Source organism: Typopeltis vanoorti, chromosome 5 (assembly GCF_054136105.1).
Source record: "Typopeltis vanoorti isolate ZY-2024b chromosome 5, IOZ_Tvanoo_1.0, whole genome shotgun sequence".
Classification (NCBI taxonomy): Eukaryota; Metazoa; Arthropoda; class Arachnida; order Uropygi; family Thelyphonidae; genus Typopeltis; species Typopeltis vanoorti.
Genome location: NC_143553.1, coordinates 110,200,986 through 110,213,937, shown reverse-complemented (window position 1 = coordinate 110,213,937; position 12,952 = coordinate 110,200,986). Strand labels below are relative to the sequence as shown.

General features: G+C 35.4%; 1 protein-coding gene across 3 annotated transcripts in view; it reads left to right on the top strand.

The window, feature by feature from the left end:
* LOC150106717 (protein diaphanous-like) overlaps nucleotides 1-12,952 on the top strand; it is a 303,611-nt gene that overhangs the window by 159,186 nt on the left and 131,473 nt on the right. For all 3 annotated transcript variants that reach the window (XM_090393305.1, XM_090393307.1, XM_090393306.1), the window contains one exon: nucleotides 1,445-1,801. In XM_090393305.1, the coding sequence (XP_090249431.1) occupies nucleotides 1,445-1,801 (357 nt within the window). The remainder of the gene's footprint in view (nucleotides 1-1,444; nucleotides 1,802-12,952) is intronic.

The following is a 12,952-nucleotide window of genomic DNA, read 5'->3' as shown; positions in this document are numbered from 1 at the left end:
GCTGCACATCGCAGTACTGCTATGATAAGAAGTACTCTAACATATAGGAATAAGGAAGTGGTTGTGCTACTGTATATAATGCACTGGTCAGATCACACTTGGACTATTGTGCTCTAAGTTGGTCACACTAGTTTTCAGTGTGATGTGGAAACATTGGAGAGGGTCCAGAGATGAGTGACTAAGACATTATCAGGACTTCGGAATGCTGGCTATGGAGGGAGGTTGAATAAATGTGGATTGCAGAGTTTGGTGGATAAGAGGAAAAGAGGCGATATAATATTGACATTTAAGTTAGTGAGAGGATTTTATCAGATTAATCCAGATGGAATTATAAAAAGATTAGAAGGCAAGAGAGGAAAAACCAGAGTCCATCCCTGAAAGTTATGCAAGAGTGTGATGAAGAGGGATGTGAGGAGTAGATTTTTTACATTTGAGAATTGTCAGTAAATGGAACACATTACCAGAATGTGTTGTTAATGCAAGGAGTGCTAAAGATTTTACGATTCTGTATGATAAGATAAATATGTTGTCAGTTGAATGAACCTCCTACAATGAGTCTGACAAATCCATGGAGTGTGCGATAATAATAATAATCATTTTTTAGCACTTAGATATTCTCCAATTTCATATATGCTTGTTCCCTCTAGAGGATTATGATGGTTAAAAAAAAATTTTCTGAAGGATGTATTTGTTCTTTCAACTGCTTGGATACTTATCGGTACCAAGGAATGAACTGGTACCTTATAAGGACGTAAGGATGACTAAGTAACAAAATAATAAGGAAAATAGACATTCATGGAATACTGTGAAACAATAATGATCATTCTTTGTTCTGTATAGAAATAATGAAACTTTTATGATAAATAATTTAAAAAGACTATTGAATTCTTCAATCAGGAAGTATTTAGCTCTGTCTTGTCCCAATGAACAGAAATGAATGAGAAGCAGTGAAGAAGAGGAGGAGAAATTAATTTGGTGAATTTACACTAGACTTTCATTGTAGCTAACTGTTATGGATTATAGGAGTTGGGTCTGAGTCTTTTGGTAGTTTATTATAGGAAACAATTTGTTATAAGGTTTGCTGTACATATATGTATCCTGTGTATTTGCAGAAATTGCATGCCTGAGATTGAAATTAATCAGTGGACATTCATTAATCTTATCTATTTTTTTTTCCAAATTTCATAAACAGCAACAACAACAATCTTATATATGAAAGCAAACAAAATGTCAATTTATTCATTGCATTAATCATTCATTAATGATAGCCCAAAATTTGCTTATATTTATAGTTAAAATGCACATTCACTCTTTGGTTAAATCACTTATAAACACATATAATGTGAATTACTATTATCCATTAACTGTGGTGTGTGAGTGCGTGAGAGTGAAATATCAGTTTCTTGTGCAGGTTGAGAAATAGTGTTACTTTATTTACTGTTAGGGTTCTGTTCCACCATCTCTTCCTGGAATGGGAATTCCACCACCTCCTCCAATGCCTGGTTCAGGCATACCACCACCTCCTCCAATGCCTGGTTCAGGCATACCACCACCTCCTCCAATGCCTGGGTCAGGCATACCTCCTCCACCACCTATGCCTGGTATGGGACCTCCACCACCACCACCACCTCCATTACCAGGTATGGGAGGACCTCCACCTCCACCACCACCTCCAGGAATGGGAGGAATTCCTCCACCAATGATGGCTGGACCACCTCCTCCTCCTGAGCTGCCTTATGGAATGCGTCCTAAAAGAAAGTATGTTCTTGACACACCACTCAAGCGTGCTAACTGGAAAAAGGTACATAATGAAAGTTTTGAAATTAAATATTTTCTATTTATTTATAATTAATTTATTTTCATTATTTGTATAAGTAATTATTTGTGCTTTGTTGAGATAGCTTGTTGTTTTAAACCGTTTATTATTTCTGAATGATATAGAGAATCAAAGGCTTTTCATAACTGTGAACACTAAATATGCAGGATGATGATATTTATTTTCTTTTTCTATCACTTGGTTAATAGTGGAGATATAATCTATTTAGAGAATCTCTCTCTTATAATGCTTTGTATCATCCAAAACTTTGTTTTTATTTAATATAATGGACAGTGCAATTGCAATGACAAATTGGTTGGCCTATAGTTATTGATATAATCTCTGTGCCCTTTTTATATAATAAGATAGTAAATGATTTATGCCACTGAAATAAAATTTTTTCCATAGCTAAATTATCATTGAACATATCCAGCATGCCCTTATGATAGTGTGAACCATCTGATTCTGTGTGTTCTGCTAATATATCATCTTCTTCAGGACTTTGGTTGAGGACAGAAGCAGCTGGAAAGTTAAGGAGCAGGCCTGTATCCAGCAGTGGAGAGACAGGCTAAAGAAAAATACAGAAAATGCACTTTTAATCTACAATTGGGGTTAGAATCCATCAGGTAGTCCTCATGTTACCATGGATTATAATTGTGGTCACTCTGAGTGCAGCTTATTATAAAAAAAATAGGATCGTATAAAATATATTGACATTGCCAGTGAAAAATAAGTCTGTATTTCAGATTTTATTAAACATTAAATTGTGCACTGACAGCATTTTTGATAGTTTAGAGAGTAATTAATGTTTCTGATATAGTTAGTCTGTCACATCACTAGTCTCACTTTCCTGTATGCTCTGTGGATGAGTATAGTTGTGAAGCAGTTGTATTATTATTGTTAAATAAGTCTGCTTCCACAACATAAGTTATCATAATTATTTCTATATATCCTCAAAGGGGATATCAAATATCACATTAGTCTATAATAATATTTCATGACATTAATCAGCATCTTGCTTCCATATTGGTCTCTTATTTCTTAAATTTCTAATTTGCTTAACTTTTACTTTTTATCTTCTAAAATGCTTACTGCATAAGCTACCTAAATTGTGGTCTTTCTCTGGGACTTTGCCACTCTCACTTCAAACTTACTTTGCAATTCCTTCATATTTCATCCTGTTAAAGTGACAATACCATCACAGATTAGCTCTGCTTACACATTCTTGCTTATTTATAATGTAAAGTTCTTTTCTGGTATTGTTACTTTTAACATTGTTTTTGCTTAGGGTTTTTCAGCAAGTACTTGGACTTGCTGATTCTTTTAATTCTTAGTCAGATTCACTACTCGGTCTAAAACTCTAAATCAGAATTTTGTATATGTTAATGATAACACACAAAAGAAATTTGTCATACTTGTTTACATTTACTAATAATACTCTGTTTATCTTCATATCAATTCTAACACTTAGCATAATATTGGATTTGGAAAATATTTAATATTATTTCAGTTTCTTGCATTTTAACAAATCCACAATTGACAATTTAAAAATTTCTTTGCCCACGACTAAGATTCAGTTAATAAAAATTATTAAATTTTTTGTTATTAAATTATTAAAATATAAATTATTAAAAAATTATTAAATTTATATTATTAATTTTTTAAGTCAAATTGAACAAAATTAAACTAATTTGAATATGTTTCACATATCTGTAATGGTAGTTTGTGACTGCAGTGTTTATTCTTCCTTATTCTTTCTTTATTCAGGACGTGGACTAGTTATTACTAACACAATCATCCAACATAAAAATGTGCACAAATTCACATGAAGAGAAGAGGCAAGGAATAAGAAAAGTCTCATTGACTATGTTATTGTTGATAGTGATGTTTTCTCCCTGGTGCAAGACACCAGAGTGTACAGAGGATTTGAAATTGGAAGTGATCACCATGTAGTCTTGAGCAGGATAAAACTGAATTTCATACTGAAAAGAAGAACATGTAAGAAGGTTTTAAACAGAATGGAAATTGAGCAACTCTCAGATGTAAACTGCAGACTAAACTACACAAACATTATTTGAGAAAAAATGAAACAGTTTGAGAACAGTAACCAAACCTTGGAGATTCAATGGCAAATCTTGAAAAAAACATTGATTGATTCAGCCATAGAGACATGTGGTGAGGTTGTCTGCAAGGATAAAAAAATCAGAACCCCCATGTTGGACACAGGAAGTTAAAGAGGAAGTGAAGGAAAAGAAGAAAGCGTATCAAAAGTTCCTGGCAAATAAGTCAGCTTGTGCTCTTAGAGAATACAGAGACAGTTGTAAGAAAGTTAAACACTGTGTAAAACTAGATAAACAAACATGGTAATATTTTGATAAGAACTTAGAAAATAAATACCAAGGTCTCCAAATATTCTGGAGGCAGTTGAAAAAAGCTTAGAAATGGAGGAAAGAGTATTTATCATCTCTAAAAAGGAATTAGAGATGATAAGGTGACATGAAAACATGAGAAAAAGATATCCTTGAAGTATGGAGTAGTAATTCCTTCGAAAAATTGCTAAATGAAATAAGCAGTGATGACAGCACAGTGGTAAAAAACACTGACCAGGCATGCAGTCAGGAATAATATCCATACTTGAAGTAGAAAAAGCTATCAAAAGCCTGAAATGTGGAAAGGCAGCAGGAGTAAATGATATTCGACCAGAAATACACAAGTATGGAGGCATAAAAGTCTTACAGTGGCAGCATGCATAGTTCAGAAGGCCTGGACAGAGGGACGAATTCCAGATGATTGGAGTAAAGTTCTAATAGTACCCATATATAAAAAGGGAAATATAACTGATTGTGAGAATTACAGAGGTATTTCATTACTTAGTGTTCCTGGTAAGATATATGCAAATTACTTGAGAAACGGTTGAGAAGGATTGTGGAAGAGAAGATTGGTGAAGAACAAGCTGGATTCATGCCAAATAGAGGTTGTCAGGATCAGTTTGTCACTTTACGACAGATAGTCGAGATATCATGGGAATATAACAAAGATCTGTATTTAAGTTTTTGTAGATATGCAAAAGGCATATGACAAGGTATATATAACACCATATATTCAAAATGCTATATGGTGTCATATAGTTATATGTTGTGTCAATGGAGCATTACATGAAGTAATACTTAGTCTTTATTTGAGTTGTAAGTCAGCAATTAGAATTGAAGGAAGTACAGGAAGGTGGTTTAATGTTAAATCTGGTGTCAGACAAGGATGTACATTATCCCCTCTGTTATTCATTATCTATATGGATCACATTATGAAGGAAAGTGGTATTAAACCTGATATCAAAATTGGAGACATTAATCTCAGCTGTTTGCTTTATGCAGATGATGTTATACTTTTAAATAAACCCACTGCAAGTCTGCAAGATTCCCTGACTAAATTGAATAACTGTTGTAATAGATATGGTATGAAGGTCAGGAATAACAAGACAAAGACAATGAAAATTGGCAGAAGCATTGAAAATATCAACTGCATTGTGAATGGAGAACCTATAGAACAAGTGAAACATTTCAGCTACTTAGGCACGATTTTTAGTAAAGATGGTAAAGTAAATATGGAAATAGACAACAGGATCAACAAAGCTGGTATGGTAGGAAGTCAACTGAATAAATTTATATGGAATAAGAAAAGAATTAGTTAAAACACTAAATTAGCTGTATATAAGACAGTGTTCAAACCAATTTTAACTTACAGATCTGAGAGCTGGGTCAGAAGTAAAACACTTGACGAAAGACTAGAGACTGCATATGTGAGTCCTGAGAAAGATTAGGGGCATGAACAGATGGCATCAATGGCAATATCATATTAAAAACAAGGGTATTAGGAAAGAACTTGAACAGCATCTAGGAGTGCATTAGCAGAGCTAATCTCAGGTGATCACTTAAACAGAATGGGAGAGGAAAGATTAGCAAAACAAGTGTTCTCTTCCAGGTTGGCAGGAAAAGACCTAGAGGAAGACCAAGATATAGGTGGATTGATACTGTGCCTTAGACGATAGAAATATAAGATCTGATAATATTGGAGTCTTGACAGGTAACAGACTGATTTGGAGGAAAATTGTAGATAGGAAGTTAGCAATGATGTCAATTTTTCATGTAGTACTATCATATCCTGTACACCCCCTTGAAGATATATACCAGGAATTTGATGATGATGATGATGTGTTTATTCTTCCATTCTGCATGTTGCAGAAACTAAACACAGCATATGTGCACCGCATGGTTGTGAACATTTTAATTTTATTAATAAGGTTTCTATTTAAGTCTGAAAAATTTCTGAATTATAAAGTTCGAACAAAAGATAAGCAGTTAAATACAGCAAAGAAGTTGCAGGATTTGGGAATTTTTCTAGGCAGTAGCAAACACAAAAGCTTAGTGCATTAAATGCTTAATAAGAGTATCTAATAGAATGGAAATACTTCAACAATGATAAATCATTTAACAACTAAACATGGCATAATTTTGCAGAATAATGCTGAATCAGAAGATGTGGTGCTTCTAAAAAAATCAAAACGATTGATAACTATTTTGTATTAAAAAAAAAGTAATTTTTTTCTGAACTGGCCACTGTTGATAATATATCTATAGGAGCAATCACAAAATCTAGTTTTATTTGTGAATACATAACAAGGTGAGATTATATGTTTCCTAAAGCCCAGAGAGAGAGATGATGATGAAGGTGATTCATAATTTTTATAAGAAGAAAACAGATGCTGTCATTCCAAGCAGAATTACAGATCAGTGATTAGTGATTCCCACTCAATGAGTGGGAAGCATTATTTCAGTGTTAATCTGCATGTAACAACTATTACATTATTTAAGGAATTTACAACATATACTGGAATATTAATTAAAAGAAACTTGAATAAATACTTCCTATATTTCGGCAATGTCACATTGCCATCTTCATGGGAACATACAAATATGGCACGTGCACACAGGCACTACAAAAAGCAAATGAGGCAGAAGATAAGAAACTACTCTTTTTCCTAAAGTCCTAATGGTGCCCCCTAAGCGGGCTATATTGGGTTGTCTTGGCCGTTGGGCTGATGTTCTCATGATGTCTCCCATTGGGGCAGTCTCATGCACCCAAATTTGTTGAGGTTTGGAATGTTTTTTAGAGTTGAGACTGATTCTATGAGTAATCTTTCATACTTAAACTTGCTGCGGTGTATTACCTTGGCTTTCTTCTAATGTATTCTGTGGTGGGTATCTAGAGCATGGTCTGCAAGCCCAGAGTGGCTGTACTGGTGAAACCGGATATAGTCTTTGTGTTCTGAAATTCTGATATTCGCTGTCCTGCCTTTGGCCAAAGTAGAACAATTTACAGCTGCAAGGGACCTGGTATACCCCAGGTAGGTCTAGGGTAAGTTGTTGGTCTTTGGTAGAGCAGATAAGGGATACCAACTTATATAGTGTTTTAATAACCCCATATTGTTGTGAGGGGGGGGGATTGCTGGTGAATGTATCTGCCTGTATGGGTGGGTTTTTTATAAACAGAGAAAACCAAGGATCCATCAGGTTGGTGAGTGATTAGAGTGCCTAGGAAAGGGAGGCTGTTGTTTTCCTCTTTTTCCAAGGTGAACTGGACTCTGGGGTGTTGGTTGTTTAAGTGTGTTAAGAAGGAGTGGAGTGTATCTGAGCCATGTGGCCAAATAGCGAACACATCATCCACATAACGAAGCCAAATAGTGGGGTTTTGTGGGGTAGAGCTTAAGTCTTTCTTTTCGGAAGTCTCCATAAAGAAGTTGGCCAAGGGTGGGGAAAGTGGTGAACCCATGGCTGTCCCCTCTATCTGTTTGTAGAATTTTCCTTGCCAAAAGAAATAGCCTGAGTTCATTATGAACTGAAATAGTGCTGAGATATCAGGAGGAAATTTGGCTTGGATGAGCTCAAAGGTTTCTTTGAGTGGGATGTTTGTGAATAGGGAGGAGACGTCAAAACTGACCATTATATCAGTGTGTTGGAGTGAGAGGTTTTCTGTACTGGCTTTGAAGTGGGCTGAGTTTTTTATGTGTGATGGTGTGAGCACTTTGGCTAAATGTTTGGCTAATTTATATGTGGGAGAATCAATGCCATCCACTATGGGACGTAATGGCACATTTAGTTTATGTATTTTTGAAAGTTCATATAATCGGTGGGGTGGGGGGGTCTAGAGTTAAAAGGTTTTAGTTTGTTGGTAACTTCCACAGGCCAAGAAGTGACCTTCTTAAGGCGCCTATGGAGTGTTCTAATTTGAGAGCTGATAGGATTATATTCAATAGGGAGGTAGATAGCCCGATCTAATAATAAAGCATTAAGCTTACCTATATAGTCCTTTTGGTTGAGAACCACAATGGTGATTACTATTTCCTTGTTTTTCTTCATTTCTAGTAGAGCTTTATATTCATCTTTGGATATGTTGGTTTTTGGTGGTCTTGCTTTGGTGAAAACACCGGCTACAGCCAGTCTGACATTGTTAGCGATATGGTTTGAAAGGTGCGGATACCACGTTCTATTTGGATCATTATTTCCTCAGGAGGTATTCTTTTAGGAGATAAGGCGAAATTGTGGCCACATGCAAGTGCGGTGAGTGCTTTAGGCTTCAAAACAACGGAAGAGAGGTTGACTACAGTCTCGAGTGGTTGCTGTGGTATGGAGGTAGAGTTCTTTTTTCAAGTTATCAAATTTCTTCATGTGCTCACTATGTATCTTATCAAATTCTTTTGTTGCCGAAGGTCACTAGACGTCATAGAGAATCACCCAAAGGTCGTGGTTAAGTCTGCTTGAAAGCTTCTCCTCTACTGCCCGTAAAGCTTTGTTTTCGTCGGCTAGGAGAACGCGCGTAGCGGTAATTTGTTCTCGTAGTAGGGCGAACCTAGTGCAGTTTTAAATCCGGAGAGCCTTCTATGAAGAGAAATGATGCTTAAATTTAACACAATTTGGGATTACCTCATTATCCCGGCAACATTTTAGGAAAGTCAAACGATTTAGTTGTCTAGATATCTTCAACTTCATTTTGCCGTATTGACTGGCCTTGCGTGCGATGGAATCTCTGTGGATGATAGTAATTCTTGTAGAAAGGCTTATACGTTGGCAACACATGACTGTTAAATTATTTAAGGAATTTACAACGTATACTGGAATATTAATTAAAAGAAACTTGAATAAATACTGCCTATATTTTGGCAATGTCACATTGCCATCTTCATGGGAATATACAAATATGGCACGTGCACTCAGGCACTACTATCATGAGAACATCAGCCAAGACAACCCAATATAGCCTGCTAGGGGGCACCATTATGACTTTAGGAACAACAGTAGTTTCTTATCTTCTGCCTCATTTGCTTTTTGTAGTGCCTGCGTGCACGTGCCATATTTGTATGTTCCCATGAAGATAGCAATGTGACATTGCTGAAATAATTTGAAATTAATTTGAAAAGTGTATTGTTTGATCACCTGGTTGACTTGCTAGTATTATGGACGTGAATTGGTAATTTGTTATAATTTATGCCATAATTATAACATTCAGCCATTTATGAAAATATATAAAGAATAAAGTGACTTCACTAAAAATTTTAAATACAAATTGTATGAAAATGCTATTGCATTATGATAGTTCAAAAACTGAAGTGTCTCTAACTGTTGACCTATCAGTATGTCTGGAGCAGTTATGAATAATGTTATGGCTGAGTAGATAAAGGGAGTGGATACACTATGATAGTGGTGGACTTTGGTAAGATATGACATGACAGACTATTGCATAAAGTGGAGAATATGGGATTGAAATATAAACTATTGACTTGGATAAGTGGATAGCTGAAGGGAGTATCAGAAAGTGGTATATGCATAGTGTGAATCTGTCAGATTCAAAGTGACCAGTGGTGTAGCAAAGATCAGTCCTTGGTCTGATCTAAATATCATTAATACATATACTGTATGTATTAATGATATTTGGAAGCACCTGACAGGTGTTCATTTGTTCAGCTGATGGTATAAAGATAGGCTGGATAATCAGGGATGCTACTGATTATCCAGCCTATCTTTGTATGACTATGACTATATAGCACTTACAGAATGATTTGAATAGACTAGAAATGTGGACACTGATAATGGCTTATGATTCAGTGTTATTAAATGTAAGGTTATACATTTTGGTAACGAGACACCCAGCAGCATATTGATTGAATTATGCTTGGAAACTTACATGGCTAGGAATCTTGAAGTTATGGTGGATAATAATTTGAAGTTCAAGTCACATTGAAAAAATTGCAATTGCAATGTTGAAACGAACATTGATGCGTAAGGATATGGAAGCCATGTCAAGTCCTTGATGCAACTGGACTACTGTTCACGGTGTCCAGATATTGGGGTTCTGAGGGGATAACAAACATCCATGCCCATGGCGTGGGCATGGATGTTTATAATTGTCTGTGAAAATACTAGTGGTGGTGGTCAGCGGTATATGACATTGATGTAGATGATGAAGGTAGTTGTGGTTGGTGGAGTAGTTAAGATGGAGTGTTGTAGAGCAGGTGCCCTCCCTCGATGAGTCCTTGGACTTCCTGCAGTGTTAAGTAATAATAATAAAGAAGCTGTGGAAAGGCTGCAAAGAAGAATTACAAAGATGATATCAGGATTATGGAATGTAGATTACAAGAATAGTTGAGTGTGGACTGCAGACACTGAGGGACAGGAGAAAAGGGGATGATATAAGTCTATGAACTTCTGAAAGGGTGTTAGAGGATATCATATGATGAAATATTTTGTTATATGGAAGGTGGCAAAAGAACAAGGAAAATCCTTCTATGTTCAGTTTCTGTGTGGTTAAGAAAATGATAATTGCTACTTTTTTTCTCTCACAGAGCAGTGAGTGAGTCTAACAGTTTGCCTGTTGAAGTAGTAATGTTCTATTGTGGTGTAGCTGATGTATGGCCTCCCTTGATGATTCTCTGACTTCCTGAAGTCTGATTAATAATTATGCAACAAAGCTGCCTTTTAAGTTGTTTTGGAAAAATCTTTTAGCTGACAAATTTCCTTCTTATAGATGAGGTTTGTTGATAACCCAAACGTTTTGATCTGATAATGACTTCCTGTCTCTGCTTGAAGGTTCATTATGATCAGTGTTGTGTCCCAATTTACGATTTCTACTCTAATCTTACAAATTCCTTTTATCTGTTTTCTTCTGACTTCTATGCCCGAGATTTTACCAAAACTTAAACCAATATCTAAGTTATTGCTCCCCGTAGTACCCCTAATATTTGTATTTATACTGCGCCTTTTGGGATATTTAGTTTAGGATATTACATACATAAACAAGGAGAAAGAACTCAAATATATCTGAAAGTGTAACTATTGCAGTCGTGACACTTAACTCGATTCTCAACCTAAATTTTCCGCTTGACTAAGTACAATATTTTCAAGTGGTTATCAACTGCACCATTTATGTTGTCATAAATAGGGAGAAAGTCAATCTCGAATATATCTCTTAGTATTTAAATATTATTGCAGTCGTGACTCTTAATCTCTTTCCTCAACATTAAATTTCCCGCGTGATTAGGTACGATGATTTTAAGCGGTGCATTGGATTAGCAACATCAGACAACTCTTTTATCATTGAACAAAAGGTTTATTAAGTTTCTAAACATGGTACAATTCAAATACTAAACTAAAATACTTATAGACTAACATTAGATCATTACCAGCAATATGGCTAATTGTGATTATGCCGCCATACACATTAATTCATAAATTCACCTGATGTGAACAAATTAGATCAATTCACACTATCTGATTATTCATACTGAAGTAGATTAACAAATCATTCACTGCTAACACATACTTGTGACATTTCAATTATTTTATACATTACATTAGGCATTCAATTCTTAGGATACGTAATTACTTAATTCACACTGTTCCGTTATACCGTTATCTGCACTAACACACAATTATGTCATTTAAATATCTTATGCAATATAACAGACATGCAAAAATACCTTAGGACTCTTAATCATTCACAAATCTTTAACACTAGTCAATCTACACATAACACATTCTGTCTTATACTAAAGTCCTAGTATAACTTCAACAGTTCTATATTGGAATCACGATACTTTTCACAGACAAATTTCTAGCTAACATAGGTTATGATTTACAGTACCTTTCTTGAGCTTTTCGTATGGGCCTTTATTCTTTTCCAAACAAACCTCTGGTATAACTTCTCGTAACTCTGGAATACTTTAACACACATATATTTGCTCTACTATTAGCAACAAGGACATCGATCTCTTTACAGCTTTCTGCTTTGCGTAGTTATCACTAGCGTCGAAACGAAGAAGATCCCTCCTTTTCTAGGACCTTATGGCAATTTTTCCTTTGCTTCCTGCTCGGGAGAACAGGAATCGAAATCCCGTTCACTTTTGTTTCCGTGTTGTGACGAGGAGATATCACCCCTGTTGCCACTCAGGAAAACCCCGTGAACTCCACTGGAACCAAAACCAAACTCCAAGGTCAAAAGCGACTATCCAAAAAAAGGCTCCTCTCCAGGGGGTTACCAACCCTTTTATAGCTGCTTCCCTAACGGCACCTTTTCTTACTTCCTTTCTCCTCCTTCTACTTGTTTTTTAATCATCGACCAATTAGGTTGGCGTTTTCTCGCCAAACGTCGTTTGATCGGCAAGCCCGTTCTCAATGTTTCAATCCGGGGATCGGCCCTAAACGATAGCTTTGCTTTTCTTGTGATAGCCTGACTTAATCCCCTTTCAAACTTTTTCTATGAATTCTACTTAATAACTTAATCTCTCACATAACGTATTTTATGACTCGCCCCTTTCTACTTATTTACTTAACTCTCTCATTTTTAATCGTATTACAATATTAATCTATACTTTCCTTTGTTAGCTACTTATTTAGTTAGAATTCCTTATTTTAAGTCATATTATAATATTAATATATTCCTTCCTTTATTAGCTAACTTTAACAACAACCCTTACGTTTTATACATATTACTGGATGCAAGAAATTTTCCATTAAATAATTCATTTTTTTATGCAGGGGTTTTAATTTATGATATTTATTCTTCATGTTACACCATGATAGCTGAGAA